Source organism: Tursiops truncatus, chromosome 17 (genome assembly GCF_011762595.2).
Source record: "Tursiops truncatus isolate mTurTru1 chromosome 17, mTurTru1.mat.Y, whole genome shotgun sequence".
Lineage (NCBI taxonomy): Eukaryota > Metazoa > Chordata > Mammalia > Artiodactyla > Delphinidae > Tursiops > Tursiops truncatus.
In genome coordinates this window covers 74,236,785-74,261,713 of record NC_047050.1, presented here as the reverse complement: position 1 = coordinate 74,261,713, position 24,929 = coordinate 74,236,785, and the positions used below count along the sequence as shown (strand labels likewise).

Genomic DNA, 24,929 nt, shown 5'->3' with positions numbered 1-24,929 from the left:
TCTCAGGCCTCAGGGTGCCGTCGTTCACCACTGCTTAGAGCAGAGTTCCTGGGCACGTCCTGCTTCCTAAGTCATAGCTGCACATAGGATGCCTTAGTGCTGCCAGGTGATTTTTCTCTAACACATGTATGGCTTGCCCTGTGTGTCCATCCGTTCTCAGAGTCAATAGGCACAACACTGACGTTGGCGTTCAGACCTCAGCCACCCCTGATTGGTCGGTGACGTGGCTGGCCAGGCTCTCTCCCCGAGGAGGCCCCGCTGGCAGGGAGCAGAGCCGGGTGTTCCACCCCATTCTGTTTGACCGCAGGGCCCGAGTTCTTTCTGGTCACTGTGGATGTTTAGGAAGCATCTTTAAATCCACCATGGCATTGAAGCCGCTCCCCAGCCCCCTAAGTCAGTTCCTGCTTTTTCCTCTTCTGTTGCTGGTGGCACTGAGGGGCTGAGGGGCTTATCCGGGATCACAGGCAGCCAGGCTCTCAACTCTTCACACAGCTCAGAACCTGCTGCCTGCGAGTCTGAGTTTTTTCACGCTATCCTTCCGTAATCCTATCGGATGCCTAATTATTGAACCCTCCCAGTGCCTGACCCAGGCCTGGCTCACGCCCGGTGACCAGTGGCTGTTTGTTGAAATGATAAATGAAGCTCACTGTACTTGAAGAAATCGCCATCCCTGTTCCGCAAATGAAAGATTCTGCGCACACCTAGGAGGGGAGCAGCGACAGCAGCGGCGGCGGCCACGCGCAGCCGTGTTGTTAGAGATGCAGCTTCTAGCGTCGCCACTGCCACGGCCTCACCCAGTGGCCTCCCCTGAGATCTGCTCCGGCCCGTGGCTCACTGTCCCCCGGCCTTGGGCTCATCCAGGGAAGTGCCTCCGTGTCACGGCATCAGTTCCTGCCCCTCTGTGACCTGATGAGGTTCCCAGGGGACTGGACCTCAGCCCGGCTTCCCGCAGAGCCTGGGGCGGAGGCGCAGCCCCGGAGCCTCGTCTGTAATTAAGAGCTTTTTCTACCCCAGGCTCAGTCGTGGCCACGAAGCAGCCTTTATATAGCTGATGGTGTGGCACTTGGTGAGCTTGTGGCAACGCCAGCGGCCGCAGCTGGGGGAGCCTCTGCCTGCTTCTATTTTGGGGACACTGTTTGGTGGCCCTGACTCCCCTCCCCCTGCCCCTTAGCCCTTGCGTGTTAGTGTGGACGAGGGCACAGAAGCGGCCCCTTGTGCCTCTCTGGTTCATGACACAAAGCCTCCCTCTCTCTCTCTGTGTTGTGTGTCCATGTGCTGTTCCAGTGAGTTTTGTCTACTGGATGCAATACTTTCCATGACGACACACACACACACACACACACACACACACAGAGAGGGAGAGGGAGAGAGAGAGGGAGAGAGAGAGAGAGAGGGAGAGAGAGAGGGGGAGAGAGAGAGAGAGAGGGAGAGGGAGGGAGAGAGGGAGAGAAGCTTGTTTGGTGTGAGGCGGGGATGGATTTTATGGTTCTCCTGCAGTTCACACTGGAAGAACGTCGGCATCTCTACCCCAGCCGCGCATTTTGAGAGTGCGTGACTCTGCGTGTGTCCCCCGCCACTCCGAGGAGAGTCTCAGCTTCCTGTACTGGTTAGACCCGCTCACAGATTCAGCCGCTGTGATCCTAAGTGAGGTCAGTCTGGGGGCGGGTGCTGAGATTCCTTGAGAGGCTCTTTCTTGCTTTTGACCGTGGCTGTCACAGACCGCTGCACCTCCAGATGAGGGAATCGTTAGGTTCGCTTGAAAATTTGTTCTATGCTTTTTTCTTCTTGTAGCAGAAAACAGTTGGAGTAAATAGCACAACTTATTTGTGTCCCTGGGACCAGGCTAGATAGACCGTGCAGGACACCAGCTCACAGCGGTGCGGGTCTCGGGGTCTCCACTGCACGTTGGGTTCTTTCTTCAGCACAGATTGTTTGTTCCCCTCTTATCTCCCAGACGTTGTTGTGAGGCAAGGGGATCACGATGGTGAACGATTCATGCGATCCTGCTTTTAGGGCAATACTTTCCAGAAAGGAAGGGAGATGGAGAAAAAACAAAATCGAGTAAGCGGGAAGGTGATTTCATAGCGTGGTAAGTGCTTTGAAGGGAGTAAAGCAGGGCCATGTGACAAAGGGTCTGAGGCGGGAGGGTTAGGAAGGCCTGAGCTGATCCAGGAAAAGATCCACGGGCCCAGAGTTCCAGGGAGAGGCAAGTGCCAAAGCCAAGGGCCTGCAGGAGGTGTGGTCCTGATGCTGGAGGAGCAGATGCTGGGCGCCAGGCTGGGGGCAGGGGCAGTCACAGTGCCCACGAGGAGAGCGTTACCACTGCCACTGTTGGGGGCAGATGTCGAGGCTTAGCTCTGCAGCTCAGCTCTCCCAAGTCCACCTGCCAGGAGGAGGCCAGGAATCAGACAGAAGCAGAGCGCACCTCAACCCCCTGGAGTAGTCTGTCCCCTCGACGGCCCAGAGATGGCACCCACGGGGAGCCTGGGGCTGGCTGTCGGCATGTCTGGGTGGCGTGTCCAGCCTGGGAGTTTCTTTGGGTCCGTCTCCCTTAGGACCTGAGTCTCATAGTCATCAGAGAGGGGACAGCCCTGCTAGTGGCCTTGTCCCCAGTGACCAAGTCTTCCTGTCCCCACCCCTGTCTCCATCCCCACATCCCTCTGCATGGCCTGGAGACTCAGAGATAAACTGAGCACACGCATATGTGCGTGCGTGCCTATGCACATACGCCACACACACACACACACCCCACAAATCGTACATACCCTCACACACACACACACACACGCACACACACGCGTATCTGGGAGCACACGTTCCCACGAGGCGACCCGCCCAGCTCGTCCTCTGGCTGGGCCTGAAGCCCGGGCAGAATCAGCGGCCGCCTCCGCTGTGGGTTTGGAGCTGCCACGCGGATGCCTGTGGCCTGGCTCTCAGGGCCACACCAGCCTCGGGAAGCACGGCTGGGGCCCCGCCCTTGGCCCGAAGGTCACTGGGAGCGCCTCCCGGGTAAACTTGTCATGACTGAGGTCACCCCCTGGAAATAATCATCGGGTTACTTAATTCTGATTATGTGCTGGGGAATTTTATTAGAAAATTGAGGGAAAACTAAAAACCACCCGTCGTTAATTTTTCATGTGTACATCAAGGAAGAAGACATAGTCTCCCAGCTCTGCCCAGCCAGGCCCAAGCCTGACGAGGCCCCTGCCGGACTCCTTTCTCTGCTACATCTGCGTGACCCCCTGTAAAAACCCAGTTCTTCTGCCTCAGCCTCTGCTGATCCAGGGGGTGCGGCTCATCTCGTCCACACTCTCTAACGCGTGTGTCCCGCTCCACGTGAGGAGCAGGTACCCTCGTGTCCTGAGTTCTCCCCAGCCTGCCCGTCACTCTCTCTGCTTCTGGGTTCTGGTTTCTCATGGCGGCAGCACTTTTAGTACTGAGCTCCGTGTGGATTTGTCCTGACAGGTAGATTCCCAGAGGAGGTTTGCATGTGCACCGTGATTCCCACAGTGCAGCCCGTGGGCTGGCGGTGGAGGCCGTGGCGCGTGCTGGTTCAGCCCCAGCGCCTGGAGCGGCCCAGCCCTGCCTCTTCACCCTGGGTGAAGCCTCAGGCCAGTTCCCTAACCTCCTTCTGCCGTTGCATGTTCATTGGTACAAAGAGGTTGATGGTGACATTTCCACCTTGTAGAGTGTTGTGAAGATCTAAGGGTTGAGACGTGGAAAATGCTTAGCACAGTGGTGGCCCTGAGCACACGCTCTACAGCTGTCTGCTCTTACCATGTTCCTTTGTGGGTGTGTATGATTTTGATGTATGTCTATATTTTCAGTTGTCTCTATCTGTATGTGTATATGTGTATGTATATATTACTTTTCAGAAAGGTGACAGAGTTCATACGCTTCACTTAAGGCAGTATTTCTCGACCTCCTTTTGAGGGAACCTATACAGTAAGTCTCCTGCATACAAACAGGTTCCGTTCCGAGAGCGCGTTCGTAAGTCCAGTTCGTTCGTTAAGTCCAACAAAGTTAGGCTAGGTACCCAACTAACACAATCGGCTATACAGTACTGTACTGTAATAGGTTTATAATACTTTTCACACAAATAATACATAAAAACAAACAAACACAAAAGATAAAACATTGTTCATCTTACAGTACAGTACCTGGAAAAGTACAGGAGTACAGTACAACAGCTGGCATCCAGGGGCTGGCATCATCTGGTGAACAGGCCAGAAGAGTCACTGACTGGAGGAGGGACAGGGGGTGGGAGATGGTAGAGCTGAAGGACCGTCAGCGATGGGAGGCGGAGGGCGAGCTGCCATTTCACTCACGCATGACGCTGACGGCACAGGCTCTGGCTCCTTGCTGGAACCAGATGCGCGTTTGCATCTTTGAAAGTTCGCAACTTGAAGGTTTACTGTAGGGGACTTGCTGTATACGTGTTTTTTTTCCTCTAATTGCCTCCTTCTCCGGACTTGTAATACCACACCTAACTGTCGATCTGTTTATGCTGTTGGGTAAGGTTGAACTTTGGAGAGCCGCAGACCGTTGAAATCGCTAAGGTTTTTTTTTACCCTCTCCCTCAAAGCCAGTTTTACCTCCTTGGAGGCAATATTACCCCCTTTGAGAATGCATAATTTCGGGCGTGTGAAAGGATTACAGGATGAGAATTCAGGGAAGGCCTGAGTTCATATCCTGCCCTCTGTCCCTTGGGAGCTGCGATGATGCGGCATCAGTGTTCAGCAGATGGACTGAGGTCTAAAAGCCCCAGTTAAATACAGCTTTCTCTATTTGAGAGATTACTTTTTTAAGCTTCAGTTTTCCCTGTAAATGAAGCCAGTAATATGACTACCTGATTTCTAGAGCCAAGAGGACACACACATAAAAGGCTCCCTTTGTAGCCTGGCACAGAGTTAGTGCCCATCATAATTCAGGCACCGCACTGCCAGGACCACTGATCTGTGGCACAGGGACTGGATGGAATCCCAGCTCTGCCATCTGCCAGCTGGGGGTCCCTGGGCTGGAGTGTGCACCTGTCTGAGCCTTGGTCTCCTTATCTGTAAAATTGTGGTATTTACCAATCTGGTGAATAATTTACTGTGGTTCTTACTGTTTTTATTGTGCTATTATTATCATACTTAATATTTTTATGGCAAGTCTGTATAAAAACTGTCAAAAACCAAAGCTCCCAGACATGACATGACTGGATCTGAGCTCCCTGTCACAGGAGGGAATCAAGCAGAGTCTAGAAGCTCATCTGCTGTGAGTTCTGTAAAGAGAACTGGCCTGTCCAGGAAGGTGAGACTCTCCTTCATCTAGTGCGCGGGTGCCAAACCCCGTCCCACAGGCCACACCCCACCAGGCAGAACGTTTTACACACTGAGTTTTATTGGAAGATGTACTTCACGTCAGCTTCTTTACACGTTGTCTGTGGCTCTGTCGGCACAACCGCAAGCTGAGTAGTTGTGACAGAGACCACGTGGCCCACAAGATCTGAAGTATCTACCGTCTGGCTCTTTAGAGAAGATTGCCGACCCCTGATAGTGGGTTCTGACGTGATGGCTGGGAATCTGAAGTCGCTGCCACTAACTCCTGGGGTGACCCCGGAGAGGGTGTCCCATGGAGTGCTGAGTGGGATGGGTGGGAACCCTCCTGGAGGCCCCTTCCCTTCTGTGTCTCCGTCACCGTCCTGCGTGATCCCCTCCCCCGTCCGTGTGCTACTGCATTACGGGTGCCTTCTCATCTTGTCAGTTTTAGGGGCGACCCATGTATCCTAGAAAGCTCTCCTACCATCCCAGGTCTTGGACGAGGGTTCATGCGCCAAGTGGGACTAGAGAGGACTTTAAAGGTCAGCTGTGAACCTGTGTCCTGCCGTTGCCTCAGCCACGGCACTCTTTGTCCCTGGTGGCGTCCCAGGCAGAGAATGCATCCACTAGGCGCGACCGTCTCGTTTACTGGTATCGACATGCCGGGAATTCCAGCCCAGGGGGGTTCAACTGTGCATTTCCCACAGTGGCTTTCGTTTTGAGTTGATAAAGGGATAAAGTATAGTGGCCGCAGTGAAATTGGCACTTGCAAAATGTATACACACGTATACACGGTCTGAATATAAATTTGCGTCTGTATAGTTAAACACGTGGAGAAATTCTTCATTTCTGAGTGTCTCTCACATCCTGCAGTGACCCTTGTCCTGGCTGAACTGGATTCACACTTGCGGGAGGGCGTGCAGGGCACGGGGCTTACACGATGTCTGGGGCTTTGCAAGAAATGTGGCTGATTAATTGCGATGCTTCTGATACAGCCTCACGCTTCACGGAAGCCTGAAGGAAAGCAGTTGTCAAAGCCGTACGTTCTCCGTGACTTGTTTTGCTGTAAAATGTGTCTGTCTTTGTCCTTTTAATTACACAGGCTCTGGTTTCTTTGCGTTTATCCACATACAAACACAAGCAGAGGCACACAGACACACTCGCCCGTGCCCACTCGTACATACACATGAGTGTACACATGTACCCCTCCCCCCCACCCCCCACACACGTGAGCCTAGACGGGGCGGTCAGCACAGCAAACACCCCTTCCTCCTGCCGCTCACCCTGGAACAGGCGACGTGCAGCTGCTTAGAAAAATAGAGCTGTATTAAAAATCAGTGCCTTTTGAGTGTCTGTCGGCACTTGTGAAATACCTACTCTTATTTTCTGAAGTAGCCAATTTTGCTTGATCCAGTAACAGGCACATAGTGTGTTTTTATTTGCTTGTTTTCAGTAAAGGCTCCTGTTCCTTGCATCAGTCTAACGACCAGGTGTAAGGATAAGTGACCAAAGAGGGGACAGTGATAACTGGGGCTCTTGGAGGGTCCCTGAGGGGGCCAGGCTGGTGGGGACTTCAGCTCCCCTGCAGGGCGGGCCCGGCCTGGGTGTTTCCTGCTGCACCCGCGTCTGCCTTGGGCCCCAGATTCTGCCCTGTGCTCAGGCTAGGCTGCCCACGAGGCACCCATGGGCCAGAGCAGCCTGTGCTGGCAGAGGGAGTGGAAACCTCAGTTACAGGAGGTTGGGATGCAGGGCTGATCACCTCCAGTGACCTCTGCTCGCCTTGACTGAACCCTGCACGGCACGGGGGCGGCGCTGACCCATGAGCCTGGGGCAGGAGAGCAAGGGGAAGCCTGCCTGCTGTGCAGTCTGTGTTATAAGCCACCCATCAAGTGTAAAAACTGTCCCGGGAAACACGTCCCATCCGCCCAGCGTGGGCCTGGGAGACGGGTGGTTACCTCCCCTTCCAGTGGCATCCAGGACACGGTGGCCCGGGAGGTCACACCCTGGCCCCAGCCCACCCAGCCCCCTTCTTTTCACACGTCCTATTCACTTGGGCTTGACTCATGGGGGCCTCATGGGGGCAAGGACACCCCAGGATACGAGGTCAAGCTCTGCCCACAAACCCCACATACGGCCGCCCCTCACAGCCCCTGGGCCCGGGGATTGCATGATCCGCTCTCAGGAGAACAGGTGGGAACCGCTGTACCTCTGGCAGTGGGAGTGGGCTGCTTGGGCGAGGAAGTCCAGAGTGGTTTAGAAGAGCAGCATGGGGTCTGAGTGGGTGTGGTCCCTTGGCCTGTCCTCCCCGCTCTGTTTTCTCTTTGTCTCCTTTTTGTCAGGGAGGCAACAAAATGGGGTTGAAAGAATATGCTTTCTGCAATCCAGCAGGCCTGGGCTGTAAACCCAGCTCTGCTGTCCACCGGCTGCGTGGTGTGCGCAGGAGGCATCTCCCCCGCGGGCACGCGGCAAAGAGTCCACAGCTATCTGTGGACCCTGAGACCCGAGTTAAGTCTAGGCCCGGTCCCCACGTGCCCACTTCAGAGAAGCCTCAGCCAGAGCGCAGAGAAAGCAGAGCCGCCTTTGGGGGTGCAGCGCAGCGAGCCCCGTGCCCACTCCACGGTCTCAGCCTCCTCCCGGTCCCGGAGGCAAAAATCTTGGCCTAGAAAGTGAAAATAACCAGTTCAGCACTGTTGCTTTGCGTACTGGAACTTAGAGGTAAGATGGACTGCAGCGACCTTGATCCCTTGAGACCAGGCCCCAGACACCAAAGCTGAAGAGGTGCTGGGGTCACAGGGAGATCGGCCCAGGCCGGCTGGAGTCCGCCCCTCCCCCCTCTCCTTGCTCTGCATGAACTTGACACCACAGCCCACCTTCAGGGAGGGATGACCAGAAACACCTCACTAGGATCCCTGGCTCAGCCGCTGAGGATTCCGGTGTCAACAGTCAGCCTCTGCAGCCTTTTCCATCGTCACTGGGCGGATGAGCAGGGCCTGGCCAGTGGTGTCCAGCGTGATGTCCGTGAGACTGTTGTTGGTTGGAGGCCACAAAGGGCCTTGAGCATAAAAAAAAAGAGGGCCAGGAAACCTGTAGTGAATGTGCAGATCTTTTAAAGTTCTGAGCACTAGAGAATTTTCTTCCTCCTTCCCTCCCTCCCTCCCTCCCTCCCTCCCTCTCCCTCTCTTTTTTTTTTTTCCTCTGTTTTCATCTCAACTTCTGAGGCCCAGCAGTTTGTATCATAGGTCAGTGCTTGGATGTTTAGGCTGATGGACCTTGGCTTGAAGTCCTGTGTTTGCCATTTTCATCTCTTTACTTGCTACTTAACTTCTGTGCTTGGCTTCCTCATCTGTAGAATGGGTGCACTGGTCCCACCTTCTCCTATGAAAATTAAATATGTTAAAGTATGAAAGTGCTTCCAGCAGCGCCTGACACAGAGCAGGTGCCGGGCACTTGTCCTTGAGGAAGCACCTGGGTGCTCTGACTCTCAGTGTCCTTGTCTGAAACATGGGGACGAGAAAACCCACTTGGTGGCCTTGTTACAGCATTTTACTCGTGGGTCCGGGAACTCTTGATGAAATGCTGTCTGTGAGCTGGAAACTGTGACTGCAGGTCAGGGGCGTCTGGGAGTTCGTGGGATAAACATACCCTCTATCTCAGGGGAGAACAAAACCATAGAAAAAGCACTGAAACATAAGTGAAAATTCTAGCAGGAAATTTTAGTAAGTGCCCTCTGTCAGACATAACCAGGGAGGCTAAGAACAAACAAGAGGGGATTTGCTGTAGGCCTGGTGATTTGGGGGCCCTCTGAGGGCACACCAGGAAGAAGGCCCGCAAAGAGAATTCCAGGCAGAGGAAACTTCATGTAAAGGAACGGGATTGGGGTTATATAAAGGAACCGAGAAACCAGGGAGCGTGTGCCCTGGAGCAGATCGGGGAGGGACAGGGTGAGACTGTGGGCGGAGGCCAGCACCTGGATGGGGTCCTGTGTCTGTGGGAAGTGTTAGGAGTTTTATTCTGAGTTGAATGCCAAGCCGTTGAAGACCTTGTTTCATTTTACGTTTTATAGTGAGACATAGGCAACCTTCCGAAAGCGGGGCGTATCTGAAGTGTCCGGCTTGGTGAATGCTGACACACGGCGTGTACCCTACTGTCCAGAGCACGGTGCTACCTGTTCATGAGTTCCATTCACGGAGCTGTTGGGTGGAGGACGGATGCAACGAGGGGACAGAGAAAGCAGGAGCAGTGGGAGGAGTCCAGGGTGCCCTGGGGCAGAATTTAGATTCTCGTCCTGGGCGCTGCATCCCAGGGCTGCAGGAGTGTGGGGAAGGGGAGGAGGGGGGCTCGGGAGGGGAGGGGCTGGTGCACTATTGAGGTGCCGGCGGCTGCACCCGACCCAGAGCTTGGGGTGAGTCAGGAAGGATGTTGGCAGAAAGGCCCTCGTGGAATCCGCACCCTCAGAATAGTTGATGGGGCGGGGGGAGGGGTGGGGAATTCATTTGCTGGCTCTTGCCTGTCTCTGCTGGTGAAATTTCATCCCCAGGGCGTTCACTCCTCTGAGTTCTGTGTGGTGGGGAAGCCGGATCCCAGGTCCCGAGAGCCTCGAGAGCCTCCTCTGAGGCGGAAGTGGGTAGCGGAGGTCAGGGACGCTGATGGAGCAGTGGGACGGCAGGAGCAAGCGTGTCCTTGTTTTGAGCTCCTCGTGTTTGCAGTGGCTTCGAGGTCATTAATGAGACCCAGAGAAACAGGGTGGGGTGCAGCTGAGGCCGGTGAGGCTCCGGGTTTAAGGAGACTCACTCTCGAGGTCCTGCGCCCTCCAGGTGGGCAGCTGGGGTGCGGCTCGTTAGGTGTGGGCCTCGGGCCCTTGCTGGCCTTGTCCTCTTCCCAGCCCTGCCGCAGAGCAGAGCGGAGGTTAAGGTGACGACGCCTTACACCACAGAACGGATGAGTGCCACCAGGATCAAGATGGAGAGGGAACGTGAGCTGGAGCCGCAGCCCAGCGGCTGGGCAGGTGGGGTGGGCGGAGCTGAAGAGGCAGGGTGGGCGACCCCCCAAGAACGGGGTCTGAGGGCCGGGGCGGGGTGGGCGGGAGGGCGGCTGGAAGTTAGGGGAAAGTGAGTAGAGTTGAACGGAGGGCCCAGCACGCAGTGGTGCTCTCGTGAGGAGCAGGGGCTGACGGGCTGGGCAGCCGGCTGAGGTGAACTGGGAGGAGAGGAAGCTCCAGCAGCTTCACGCTCCAGGTGTGGCGTCGGCAGGTGAAGCAGAGCCCGGGCCGCAGGTGGGGATCCACAGCCGTGGAGGGGCACAGAGGCAGGTGACCCCCGTGTGCCCACCCCCAGCCGGCCCCTCTTCCGCACACCCCCAGAGGAGGCGGCCCTGTGCAGTGGGCGGCCCGGGGTGGGGCTGGGAGAGGCGTGGGCGGGGCCCCTGTCTGGGGTGTGTGCGCTGGATGTCCCCACCCTTCCTGCAGGCCTCAGCCCCGTCTCCAGTCACAGCTCTGCCTTCACCGCTGGACTTGTCTTGGGGGCGGGGGGAGCCGGGCCACACCGGCTGCCCCTCGTTGCCATCTGGCCGTGACGTCCCAGCAGCCTCCCCCGGGTCCCCGCAGGAACGCAGCCCATGGCCGTTCCAGGAACCCACCTCCACCAGCCCTCGGGCAGAGGGGCCAGGAGCAAAGGAGCATCAGGGCTGGCTAGTTCCACCCCTGTCCAGTGCCCTGGGAACCGGTGAAGAGGTCCCCACCTTGCTGCCTGCTCCCACAGGCGTTCAGGGGCCTGACGCAGTGGACGGCTGAGCTCGGCCCCGCTGCCTCTGGGGGCTCCTGTCCCTGTGGCCTGCCTCGGTCACCGGAGCTCTGATTCTGAGGACACGACCCTGAGTCTGGGCACGGTCTGACCCAGGCCACATGCTGATGGAGAGGATATGGCCGCAAGTAGACAGAATGAATAGCGTCGTATGTTGTTTGCCCATCTCCCGTGAGAAGCACAGACACCACAGGGGCCGGGAATGTGCCTGTGGGGAGACGTGGGGCTCCCTCAGCCAGTCCTGTGCTTTCCTGAGACGGAGGGGAGGGGGGGGGTCTGTCCTGGTCACACGCAGGTCAGCACTGCCCCCGGAGCCGCGGCTCCTGAGGCCTCTTCCCGCCGTGGGCTCCCCTTCTCCCTGTGCCTTCCTGGCGGAAGGTCTCAGCTCCTCTCCACGGGCCACGGGAAGTCTCGTCAACCCTTCCGCGCGTTCACGTGATAAATTCCCATTTTGCCACTTATTTGGTTTTATATTTCTCCATCTACTCCGAGCCCACGTAGGAGGAGGGAGGGTTTTGCTTTGCCTTGTTTCTCCTCCCTGCTCAGCAGCCCGCTCCCTGGGGACCCTGCGCCATGGGAGAAAGCCTTGGGGGTGCCCCTCCCTGCTCTGGTCCAGCGGAAGCTCCGGGTTCCTGGGAAGGACGGCAGGCTGGGTTCGGTCCTGGGGTGAGTGGGCAGGAGGAGGACGTGACTGGGTGAGATCACGGCAGCCTTGGGACTGAGTCTGGCGCTGCGTGTGCGTTCTCTTGTCCAGTGCCTGCCAGGACCCTGAAGGGTAGATACTGAGAGTGTGGGTTCAGTTCTAGAATCGAGCAAACAAGCCTCGGAGGGTTGGAAAAGACGGTGCCACGCACAGAAAACACAGGTTCACCCCCACGAGGCCTTTCCTCCTTGGCCATCCACACGGCAGCTGCTGTAGCGCAAAGCGGGGTGATGCTGGAGTGGGACGCGCCTGGGCTTGAGCTCTGGGTCCCTGGTTATGAACTCTGTTACTCGGCAGGCCGGTCTCTTAATCCTGTAATCTGAAACGCTCCCTCCTCTGGACCTCCGCGCCTCCTCTCTGCCCCTCCTGGCCCGCCCGCGTCCCCTTCTCAGCCTCCTTTGCTGGTCGGGTCTCATGTCCCGACATGCAAAGCTGGAGGCTGGGACCTACCCTGGGACCTCTTCTCTCCTCTGTCTCCATCTCTGAACCATCTCTTCCATTCCCAGCGCTTTAAAGGCTGTGTCTAAAAAGGAGCAACTCCCACATCAAAAGCCTGGAGCTTTGTTTTGGAGTCTGAAAGCCAGGCTCACAGATCCGGTTGCTTGCTAGGTGTCTAAGAGACATCTCAAACATGAAGCGTCGGAAACTGGACTTGTGTTTTCTGGTTCCAGATGGGTTCTTCCTGCAGGGTTCCAGATGCTCAGGACAGAACATTCTTTCTTTCTGGGGCACTCCTCACCCATTAGGCCACCAGCCTGCCCACTCTGCTTTCCAGAGAGACCAGGGCCTGAGCACCCCTCCCTGCTTGGCCCCCGCCGCATGGCTCGAAGCCGCCAGTATCCACTGTGGTAGCCTCACCGGTCCGTCCTCCTCCACCCCTGCCCGCCAGTGTCAGGCCCCCAGGCCGAGGGGCACCTCCTGCCAGGACCCATCACCCCCCACCCCTCCCGGCCCCGCCCCTGCTGCACCTCATCTCTCTGTCTGCCATTCTGGCCATGTGTCCATGCTCCCTGACCCTCGGGCCCTGGCCTGCACCCCTGATGGGTCACCCTCCTCCCGCTCTCACCTTCTCGCCTGACTCATCCCTCAAATCTCAGTGGAGACACCCTTTGATCCCACTGTTTTCATGCCCCCACTGGCCTCAGTACCTTGCAGGGGTTATAATCACAGAGTTCTTGGAGACATCAAGGCCTTACTTGACCAGTTTCCATCTTGTCTGCTGGACGGCAGCTCCCTGAGCTCCGCGGGCCCCTTAGCGTGTGCCCTGGCTCGGCTCAGCGCCAGGTGCATGGCAGGCAGTCGTCGGACGTGGCGTGAAGGGAAGGGGGTTTGCATTTAGGTGCTTCTCAGACACCAGGTGCCAAAGGTCACTGCTGGGCTGAGCTGGGCCCTGGCACCTGTTCAGGCTGGCCGAGGGCTCTGCCTACCTCCTGCCGCCCCAGTGCCCCAGGCTCCTTTTGCCAGTCCTACAGGAGGTCCTCGCAGTCTCTGGTGACACCTACTGGTGCTCTGCCCACGGGACAGTCCCCAGGAGGGAAGGAGGTCCAAGTAGCCCGGGACAATCGAAACCACACCCTCTTCGCAGGAGTCTCACTGCCCCTGGCCTGGATCACGGCCCCCTTGTATCCGGGCAGAGCCATCTCTTCCCTGCCCTGAATTACAGACGCAGCCCAGGGTTAAGAGGCTTCCCCTGACCCCCCTCTCCTCCCTCCGTGCCCTGGGCTTTGCTGCTGGGCTCGGTCCCCCTCCCCGCTCTGGGCCAGCCGAGCCCCTTCCTCCTCAGGGCTCTGCACTCGCCGGGACCTTCTTCCCTTTGCTCTTCCCGGGCTGCTCGCGCCCTTCTTAGCTCCGGGCCCAGAGCTCACCAAGCCAGGAGGTCTTCCCAGGCCGGCGCACCCCACGCGCATCCTGGCCCCCACATCACCGACGTGCCCCCAGCAGCACTGATCACTCGTGGCAGCTGGCTCGCTTCTCTGTGTCTGTGTGTTTCCTCGCTGCCCTCTCTGTCTGGCTAGTCACTCCAACAGGGTGGGGCCCCTCACCTGCGTGTTTACACGTTTGCTACTTGTGGCAGGACGTATGGGTCGGGCGCTGTGCAAATACATGTTGGCTGAGTGAGTGAAGGAACGAACAAGCTCGAATTGGGTGCCAGGCGTCAGGCCGTGAATTCCTCACCCACTGGGCCATTTAGTCTTCGGGATGACCTTGGATGGGGAAAAATCCCACAAACTTCTATGCCTGTTTCTGGGTCTGGAAACAGACACAGAAGGAGAAACTGACGTGGGTGGTGGGTGTCTGCAGACTCCAGACCTTGCCCCTCCCCAGCCTTGGGGAGCACTTCCCCCTCTGGCCCTGTCCCCACTTCACTGTACCCCAGCAGGCAGGCGTGTGCTCGGGCGGGAGGGCGCCCGGTAGCCTCTCCTTCTCACTGTTCTCACGCCGTGCGTGCTCTTCCTGAGACAGAGGATGGGTGGCCCTGCTCTCCCAGACCCGGTGATCCTGCTGTCAGCAGGCCCCGGAGGGGAGGGTTCTTTCTACCAGTATTTTGTCTCTTACCATCAGGCTGCCTCTAAAACACTTAGCCTTCATTCCCCCATAGACTGGGCACCCTGACCACACCCTCCCTCCAGCCTAAGGGACCTGGGAGGTGGGCATCGACCACTGAGGGGATCTGGGGCCTCTGGGGAGGCAGCAGGTGCCAATTCACTTTGACCTAGAAGGGAAATGCAGGCCGGGAATCTCCAGAAAGTTCTAGAATAGGAGGTGGAGGTAGAACCTGGACCCTGGGTTGTCCTCTTTGTTCCTCACACGGTCCACACCATGGCCCTGGGATGCAGCTAATAACAATTTTCAGGTGTTTTTTTTTTGTTTTTGTGTGTGTGTGTTTTTTAACAACGGGGAAAGCTCCTTGTTCACCTGTAAAGAACGGATGTGAATATCTGCCCTGTGAGAGCATTGGCTGAGACCCTGTGTGTGACCTCGAGGCAGTGGAGCTATCCGATGACTGGCTGGTTATTATTATACTCATACCCAGGGTGCTTTCTAATGCTCAGATGTGTGTGTAGAATAGTGGTCCAGCGCCCGATGTCCAAGCCTCACTACCTGGCTTGATTCCTGCCTCTGCCACTTGCTGGCTGTGTGATGTTGGATAAATTACTTAACCTCTCTGAGCTTTGGCTTCCCCATGCATCAGCATGCCCATATTGCAGGGTTGCTGTGAAATCAGAGCACATAACTGTCTAAAGTAGCTGGTAGGTGGTGCACAGGGTAGGTCCAGCACTTCCCTTTTCTTCCTCACCATTTCGCAAATGGGTAGAGAGAGGCCCCCTACTGCCCTTGCTGAGAGCTGCAGGGAGCTCATGACGTGCGCCAGGATTTTAGTGACTCCAAAGAAGTGCTCGTTGCTTGTTATGGTGTCCCTGTGTCCTCGGCCCCCACTAGTGAACCCTCCCAGCGTCTGCAGGTATTTGCTGGCCGTGGCACAGAGCTCTCTCCCATCTGTCCGGCTGTCTGTCCAGCTGTCTGTCTGTCTGTCTCCATGGTGGCTCCCTTGAAAATGGGGGCCTGTCCCCCTGACCGGTAGCTCTTGGGTCCAGAAGTGCATATTGAGCCCCACAAGGCCCCCGCCATCCCCCAGACCTCCTGGGGATGTCTGCACCAGCTGTCCTCCGGGGCTCCAGTTCACCTCTGCAAACAGCCCTCATGGCTGCCTGCCAGTCCCTGGCCATCCCGCTGCCCCCTCCCCTAGAGCCTCCTGCTGCCTCAGCAAAGAGGGCCCCAGGGCAAGGCTCAGGCCTACGTTTAAAAAAGAATGACACTATATATACACACTAACAAACGTAAGGTAGATAGCTAGTGGGAAGCAGCCGCATGGCACAGGGATATCAGCTCGGTGCTTTGTGACCACCTAGAGGGGTGGGATAGGGAGGGTGGGAGGGAGGGAGACGCAAGAGGGAAGAGATATGGGAACATATGTATATGTATAACTGATTCATTTTGTTATGGGGCAGAAACTAACACACCATTGTAAAGCAATTATACCCCAATAAAGATGTTAAAAAGAAAAGAATGACACTGATAACCTGCGAATACTGTACTAGTGAATCATGTTCAGACCTTTAAAACAAATTTGAAAATGCAGAAAGGCAAAAAGGAAATAAAAACCACTTCAAGTTCTGCCCCCCAGAGGTAACCACAGTTAGTTTAAGTGTCATATATGTTCTTCCAGACCGCTGTGTATATACGTCAGTTTGTCGTAGCGAGTAGGAGAGTGCTGGAGTCATACTGAGCTTGAATTCTGTTTCCACCACTAACTAGGGGTGTGCTTTGAGCAGGTCATCTGAGCTCTCTTAGACTGAGTTTTCTCATCTGAAAAACGGACATGATAACTACACTGACATGTGTCAAACAGGACGCTCGCTGCATACTGGCATCTGTTGGCAGGAACGTGCCTTAGCCGTGCCCTCGGGAGCTGTGAGGCTACAGTGCGTGTGCGCTTAGATTCCTAACTGCTCCCGTCAGGATCTGATTCTTTCTGCTCTTTCTCCTCCGGGTGAGAGAGCTGCCAGGGAGCCAGGCTTGCTCAGCTGGAGAAGATTGGAGAGAGGAGGACGCTCGCTGACTGTCTTGAAACACCTAACCGGCTTTTGTGAAAGACCTGTTCTGGGTTTGGTGCCGGCAGAGGACACACTCTAGGGCAGGGTCTTGCCGTCTGCCCACCCCGGGTTCCCCAGTGCCCTGCCCAGAGCCAGGTGTAAGTGGGCACAAGCAGACGGACCCGATGGGTAGAACTCGGAGAGCACGTGAAACCGCTGGGTGCAGAGCGAGGGGGCCCCTTGTACATGTCAGGGGTGTCCAGAGGCAGAGGGGTGCCTCAGGGAGTGGCATGCTGGCTGGCTGTCCCTGCAGGCTTTGGAGACAGACTTGGGCGCCTTTGTGCTGTGTGGCCTTGGGCAGGTGACCTTGGAGAGACTGCATGCTGTAGTGGTCCAGAGCCAGAGGCTGGGGCCAGCACTCTGACTTTGCCGTTTGCCAGCTCTGTGGCCTTGGACATCTTGCTGACTTCTGTGTGCCTTTCTTTCTACATCTGCAAACAGCAGCACCTGTCCCGTAAAGCTGTAGCGGGGGTGGTCAGTCAGCGTGCTGATGGATTCGACATGCCTAGCACAAGGTCTGTGCAGAGCAAGCCCTCTGCATCTGTCTCCTGACCAGGCGGTAACTCCATCCCCCGGCAGAGCAGAAACTGTCCACATCATGCACCCAGCGCAGTACCTGGACGTGTGGGCACGCAGTCTTGGAAGCCCTTACAATTCAAATTATTCGTATCGACCCTGGGGCCTTGGGGCCTGGCTCTCCAAAGTGGGGGTGTGTGGACGACTTCCTGGCTGGCCTCGGAGCCGCGGAGGAACTGTGCCGTGAGTCTGCGGGGGGTCTGATTCATCTCTCTCCTCCTCCGCCTCTTCCCCTGCCCACTTGGAATGTCATCATCCCATCTGTGGTTAGCTGCGCTCAGCAGTGACTGCCAGGAGGTGATGGATGGGCAGTGACTCCTTCTTCCCTCGGCGCTCTGCTCCTTGCTTCTCCTGCTGCTGCTCAGCTAGGCCGGGGAACCATCTCCACTCCTCCATTCTAGACACAGGTAGGCCTTTATTCAAACCCAGATACTCCTCCTATCTGGTGAGTTTCTTAACCTCTCTTAGCCTCAGTTCTTAACATCTGTGTAACGGAAACAACGTCTACCTCCTCGAATGGTTGCTGTGGGTAGAATTTCCAGGTGGGTGAACGGCACACAGTAGGCACTCTGTAATCGCCAACACCCGTTTTTCCAGCTGGAGAGACTCTTGGCTGGGAGCCAGGGGACAGCATGACACACCTTCTCTAGACAGGGCCTGGGTGTTCAGCATGAAGCAGAGACCGCCTGGTGCAAACCCTCCTCCCCTGATGCTCAAGCACGTTCTCCCCTTTTGCCATGTGGTAGACTGAGGGCAACTGGAAGCGTTTTTCCCGGGAAAGTGCAGTGAGTTCATGGTGTGTCCCTCTGGGAGCAGCCGCCCTGATGAACCAAGACTCGGCCTCTGTCGAAGGTTTCTGGTGAGAAAGAGCTCCTCCTGTGGAAAGGGATCTCGTTGCTCTCCAGAGGTCTAGAATGTTCTGCCTTCCTGGAAGCTGAGGGAATACGAGTGGCAGTGGGTGACAGCACATGAACTCCAGGGGAGCAGGGGCTTTGTAATCAGCCATGTCTGCTTTGTTTTCACACTTTCAAGAAGGAAAATCGGCCAACTAAGCAAGAGCTAATTCAGCACAGGTTTTGATTCCTGAGAACTTACCCTTATCCTTAATTCCAGAACTGCTTTTTATGTTGACCCTGAATGATTACCTGTAAATCTGTATTGATTGGATAAGTGAAGGTAATCCAGTTTGTCAGTAGTTTCTTTACCAGGAAAATGAGTTTCTTTTTCTTACGCTTTTCACCTAGGCTTGGGGGTAGCTGGAGTTCCTCTCTCCTCAATTCTAGACAGTCCTGCAGATGTTATGTCCCACGTTTGAAGGAGGAAGAAGGGAAAGTACGCCTGCTAATCCCGTCTACCTATCTGTCCCCTTACATTGGGGAAACCAAAGCTTTTTAAGACACCACGCCTTCTCAACCAAGCACGCTCTGGTATTTATGTCCTTGGCCAGAGCTGGGTCACAGGTCCATCCCTCGCTGGAAGGGTGGCTGGAAAGGTGGGGAACAGAATTACCATAATGGGCTTAGACCAACCAGCCACAGCTTTTCTCCATAGGCGGAAAATGCTGCCATTCTGAATAAAAGTGACGCTCTTTTAGCAAGGAAGGAGTGGGGCATGGGTATTAGGGTGGCAGCTAGCAGTGTGTGCGACACCTCAGTGGCAGGAGTCCTGGAGCCTGTGCAGTCTTCTCACCTGATTGTCGACATCATGACGCAGCCCACGCCCCAGAGGCGTCCAGGCCGCCGCTCAGCCTTTACTGCTTGGCTCAGGCGTCACTGGTCGTTCTGTTCAGCACAGACTCGAGGCCTGTTCTGTGCCTGGAGCCGTGAAGGCAGTGGACGTACAGCTGGACTGAGGCTCAGCTGGGTGTCCAGACCCACCGGGGAGGCAGCCACGCCAGTCAGTGCCTTCAGCATGGTGCCGCCGGCTCTAGGACACGGGCGCTGCCGGGGGGCCCTTACCCAGGCTAGGGTGGGTGGCAGCAGGGTTGAGGAGGAGGGGCCTGGGAAGCGGGGACACAGGACGTCACGGCAGCGCGGGCGCTTCCTTGAGCGTGCCTGCTCCCAGTCCTCTCACAGCCCACGAGTGCCCTGAAGATAGGGACGGTGTCTTATCCCACTTATGTGTCCCTGGAGCTAGCTCAGTGCCTGGAATGTGTCTGGAGCTCTGTAAGTATTTTAGTTCGAATAAATGAGTTAACGTGGAAATAAATAGATCATTACCCAAGAGGTGGGCGTATCTTGGCCAAAGGGAGGTAGTCACGGGCTGAGAGGGACTTGGGATGCTAACCTCCCTCCCTGCCTAGAGGTGAGCCTCTGGGGCCCCATCTTCCCTGGGGAGCCCGGCTGCAGGGGGTATTTTTTTTTTTTTAACATCTTTATTGGGGTATAATTGCTTTACAATGGTGTGTTAGTTTCTGCTTTATAACAAAGTGAATCAGTCATACATAAACATATGTTCCCATATGTCTTTTGGGAGCCATTTGTCCTGACCTACTAAGTCAGCTCTAAATTCCCCCTTGAGGCTTTGGAGTGTATGAGGCTTAGTGATGGCCCCAAAAGGAGATTGGCAGGTGGTTTGGGGACTGATTTCTTAAAGCAGTTTGGGCAAGCGCTAACGTCTTTGAAACGTTTCAGTCTTTTCTGTGGTCGTAGCTTTCGGACTGCCTTTGACCGTCCCGGTTTGGGAGTCAGGGCAGAGACAAGGCTCAGTAGCTTTGCCTGCCCTGAGCTCCAGGTGTCAGCCTCCAGAGGTTTGCTCATAATCAAGGCTAGAACCTTCTGAGTCAACTCATTTTAGATGACGCATGGTCCCAGCCAGTCCCTCTGGCGGCCTGCCAGCCTTAAAGCAATTGGCCGTCACCTGCAGCTGCCGCTGTCCTGGGTGGCGCCGTCTAAATACTGCGCACTGCTGGCATCCTCTTGCATATCTGGTTCTAGACAGACAACTCCGTGCTCTTTCCAAAATAACTCCTTCCTTGGGGCTTGTCAGACCTCTGGTGCCTTTGGGATAAACATTAAAAATACCTCCTCCCAAATCAGGGAGGATCTCATTCTTTCCCCTCAGTGCTGATTGGAAAAGGGGCCTCAAACTGGTCCCGCAGTGAAACATTTGTGAAAACGTATGAAAAGAGATTACTGCACGTGGAATTGATGGGATGACAGAACTGCCTAATAACGTGTGATTATTATAATAATGTATATAGTAACCAGATTGCTTCAAGGGCAGGGCAGTATTTGTACTAAGTTGCCTCCGGTGCTACATTTAAGTCCTGTTACGGCTTGATCTTGCTTCGTCCTCCAAGCAGCCCTGCAACAAGTGTGTATTTTGTAAGGTGTCCCACGTCACACGTACTGACACCGACAGAGAGATTAGGAGACCTGCAGTGGACCCAACACTTGGGCCTGGAACCTTAACGTTGACAGTTGGTGCTCTCTCTGGGATTCTTAAAAATTGAAGTATAATTAATTTACAATGTTGTGTTAGTTTCAGGTGTACAGCAGAGTGATTAAGTTACACACACACACACACACACACACACACACACACACACACATATTCTTTTTCAGATTCTTTTCCATGATAGGTTATTATAAGATATTGAATATAGTTCCCTATGCTATACAGTAGGTCCTTGTTGTTTATCTATTTTATATATGGTAGTTTGTATCTGCTAATCCCAAACTCCTAATTTATCCCTCCCCTATCCTTTCCCCTTTGAAAGAAACCGTAAGTTTCTTTCTGGGAATTTTAGGGCAACTGGAAGAATCCCTTTTCCTTCCAACTTTTTTTTTAAGTGAGAAATCATGAAGACATTCCAATAAGACATTTACGTAATATCGTATAATAAGGCGTTTATGTAATATCGTATAATGAAGTATTTTTCACTGTGTGACTGACTCCATTGCCTTTGTGTAACTGAGCAGTCTTGCTTCTTCTGGGCTTACGCCTGCTTCTGGAATTGCACCTAAAGCTCCCTGGGGCGGCATAACAGACACCTTGTAGGTGGGCCCCCAGCACGTTTCCTGTTTCATCGACACCCTGCTGGCTTGCGATTTTCATCTATAAGCTCCTGCCTTTATGAATGAAGTTCCCTCTGCCTGGATCGCCTTTTGGTCTTTTGTCCATCTGGCTGAGTCTTACTGTTCCTTTAAGGGAAACCTCAAACATCGCCTTTCCAGGAAAGCTTCCCTGACCTCCCCAGGCTGGGCTAGGTGTTGGATCAGAGTCCTTAGTGCCCTAGCAACCCAGACCCATTTCTGTCACTTATGACCCCATTGATCGTGTGGATTTCCGTGTCTGACTCCCTCTAATGGATGACTGTGAGCTCCTTGTGGGTGGGGACCATGCCTGTTCTTATCTCATCCCCGTATGAGCACAGTATTGGCAGAGCCGATGCTTAACAAGTACATTTGGGAGTAAATGAAACACTCCGTCAATGTGGCGCTGCCTCTGCGTCTGCCCCATCCTGGACGTCCTGCATGCAGGGGGGTTGGCGCAGGGTCCCAATGACGTCACGTGCCCTGGAGGAACCGTGGGCTGCGTTTGCTCATCGATCTCTGTTTCCTCTTGCTTTTCTCAGACGTGCTCTGCCCCAGCCTTCGTGTAGAAGGAGATCGCTTTAAGCACACCAATGGCGAAACCAAGGAAATCACAGGTAAGAGAGTAACAGCCACCCTACACGGCTTGCTTTCTGTGCTTTTTGCTGGACTTGACCATGACCCTCCTTGATTCAAGGGTAGCCTTGCTGGTGCTGTCCTCATTCCTGTCCTTCACCGAAGTCCTAATAGGATGGTCTGAACTGTGCAGGTAGCAGCTCCCGTCAACGAACCGTCAACAGGGAAGACCGTTCACGTGTTCCCTCTGGGAGCAGGTGGTGATGCTGTAGGGTCGGTAGAGAATGCAGTGGAGTGAGTGACATGGTGAGTGAGTGATTGGCAGCCGGGCAAAGGGTGAATAAATAAATGCATTTGGGAGTGAATCAGAGTCATAAATACATGAGTGAATCAACGGATGAGGGAACACAGAGACACACGACTGCGGAGCCAGCGGCAGAAATAAACTCCGCGGAGGCTGTCTCTGAACGCGACCACGACTGGGTAACTGAGTGCGCAGGGGACGCTGAGCCGGCCCCCTCGTCCCGATGGTGATGAGCGTCCATTAGCTCCTCCCGGGCGTCCAGCTGAACACTTCAAGTACATGATCTCAGGGAAGTTCTCCTCCCTGCAGGACACCAGCCCTGCTCCCCTCACCAACGCCGGCCCCGTCAGGAGCCCCGTGTCTCCACCCCAAAGCATCTCGGGTCCATTTCTAACCAGTGCAGTCAGTCTCCCATCCAAGGCAGTGAGCCCCGGGCCATCAGAACCCGGTGTCTTGTAGGTGCTGCAGTGCCCCGCCCCTTCCCCAGGGAGCTTGCCCGGGTTCGCCTGCCCATGCGGACACGCCAGCATCTGCACCTTGGCGCCTCAGGGTTGTTTCTAGAACAGCAGAAGGCTGTGCTCCCTGTGTGCACGGCAGGTGAAACGTGCCAGGGGATTAACACCCCTCGGGAGTAACCCAGCCCTCAAGCAGTGAGCGTCGGTAAAGAAACACCCGGCCCCTTGACCCACTTGCCAGCACGTCCCCACAGGGGGCAGCTCCCCACAGGGGGCAGTTCCCCACAGGGGGCAGCCGGCTTGGTGCTGCTCTCCTCGTCAGCTGCCGTGCCTCCCTCCCTGCTGACCCTTCTCCTCCATCGAGCGTCTCCCGGATAAACTAGCACTTCTGCGGGGAGCGCCTGGGCTGTAGTCAGTGCTCAGTGAGGTGCTTACTCTCTCTATCAGGATGTCTTTGTCTAACTCCTGAGAGCAAGATGACTTCCATCCTAGTCACTGTGTTAATGCAGCTACCTTGAAGTGAAAATATTTATAGCCGAGTCACCGTCCAAAGGCCAAAACTGCTGGGAGCACGGATGTCCCCACTGATTGCCTCGGTACTACCCAGCGGAGCTCTGGCTCTGGGTAATGTATTCTCCATCCCTCGAGCCTGGCTGGGCCTCTGCCGGCTCTGCCCCCGAGTAACTTCCGCTGAGGTCACCCTGGAAGGCAGATCTTTACCTTGCTGCATCGTCCATGTCGGGCTTCCTGAGCGATGAATCCCTCGTAACGGCACCTCCCCTAAATAATTCATTATCCAGTGTGTCTGTTCACAGAAGGGAAGTTACGACAGTCATACCATTAATAACAGAAATAGTAATAACTGATGCTTACCAGCACTTACATGCTTACCACGTCCTTGCCTGCCAAGGGATTTGCACTTATTTTCTCATTTAACCCTTACAATGTAGGAGACCAGCACTATTGTGTCTTTTGTAGCTGGGGAAACAGGTACAGACACATTAAGTAATTTGCCTGAGTTTGTGGCGGAGTCAGGGCTAACATCCAGCCGTCGGAAGGAAGAGGGGGAGGGAGGGAGGAGACGCAAATGAGCACCATTTCATCTGCTGTATCGTCTGTAACTCAGAAGGAGCTTTCCTCTCGTTCTACGGACTGAAGAGCCCCCAGTATTTTTTTCCACTGAAGAATAACTGATTCTGGCTGGGAAGATTCAGAACGTGTCTGTGTGTACGTGTGTGTGCACGCATGTGCGTGCGTGCACGTCTGTGTGTGCACACGTGTGCTTACGCAAGCTGGGAACAAATCCTTTCGGCTCTGGCGTGTGAGGATCCCGCTGAGGAGTCTTGTCGCGATTGGATAGAAACAGGACCCTCTGTGCAGAATCCGCTGTGTGGATGTGCCGCCAGTGAAGCCTGGAACCTCGCCTCCCCTTGGTGGGCTCCGAGGCCCCCAGGAAGTAAATCACAGCGCTGGGTGGGCCTCCATCAGCACGCGGTGCAGATGCCCTGCTTGTGCAGCTCTGAGAGCAGAGAGCCTGCGGGATCTATCGTCTCCTCTAATTATAACCAGACCAGAAAAGAGGCTCCTGCCAGCTGGAGCTGAGACCGGAGTTAGGGAGAGATGGAGCCGCACACTTGCCAACTTAGACGCAGTCGGGTAACCGGAGCAGCTTTTGTAAAAAATGCAGTTCCCCAAAGCCTCACCTCCGGGCGGTTCCTTAAATGACTCCAGCTATTTTTAGGGCTTATCTGGGCTGGAACAGTGAGCACGGGGAACAGAACAGACAAAGCAGGTTGGAGGCCTGGGTCCATCACCCGACTCTCTGAGATTCAGTTTCCCCACTTACGCAACAATACATCCGACATGATATCTCTGAGGACCCCTCCCAGCTCTAAAAACCGAATGTTCTGCAAATTCTAGTGACTGAAGGTGTTATACAACATTCCTGGGGGGTCAGCTATTTAAAGCTGAAAGAAAGTGCTGGGCACGGTCCAGCTCTGAGATTGGGCCACAGACATCCTAATGTCTCTCTGCTCCTACCTGAGTTCCGACCTCCAGATAACAGGCGCCATGTCACGAGCATCTCCGATAGTCTCAGCTCACTGCCCCTTCCCTCCCTCCTCCCAGGCCTGTGTTTCCAAGTCTAGTCCTCCCCAGTCTCCCCCAGGCCGGTACGTCCCACCGTTGCCTCCTCCTCCATCCCCACTGCCAGAAGGTCTTCGAGCACAGAAACAAGATTGTGTTTCTCCCTTGCTTTAAAGCCCTTCCGCGGCTCCCCACTGCCTGTAGAAAGAAACTCAAACCGCCTCGCGTGGCCGACAGAGCCCAGCCTGATCTGCCCCTGCCTAGCTCACTCCCCTAACCATGGCTCCTGACATCCCGAAATCGTGGGATTCTCAGAAAGAACCTCGGTGCCTCAGGTCCGGTGACCTTTGCACATCCAGTTACCTTGGATGCCCTTCCCTCCATCTCTGTCTGCCCAGATTTTATTTGTTCTTTAAATTCAGGCCAGGCCTTGCCTC

At 55.2% G+C, this 24,929-nt stretch overlaps 1 protein-coding gene across 1 annotated transcript in view; it reads left to right on the top strand.

Annotated features, from left to right (window-relative positions):
* Positions 1–24,929, top strand: part of COL22A1 (collagen type XXII alpha 1 chain) — a 261,283-nt gene that overhangs the window by 32,642 nt on the left and 203,712 nt on the right. Inside the window, exon 4 of the mRNA XM_033842909.2 lies at positions 21,615–21,689. Within this exon, the coding sequence (XP_033698800.1) occupies positions 21,615–21,689 (75 nt within the window). The remainder of the gene's footprint in view (positions 1–21,614; positions 21,690–24,929) is intronic.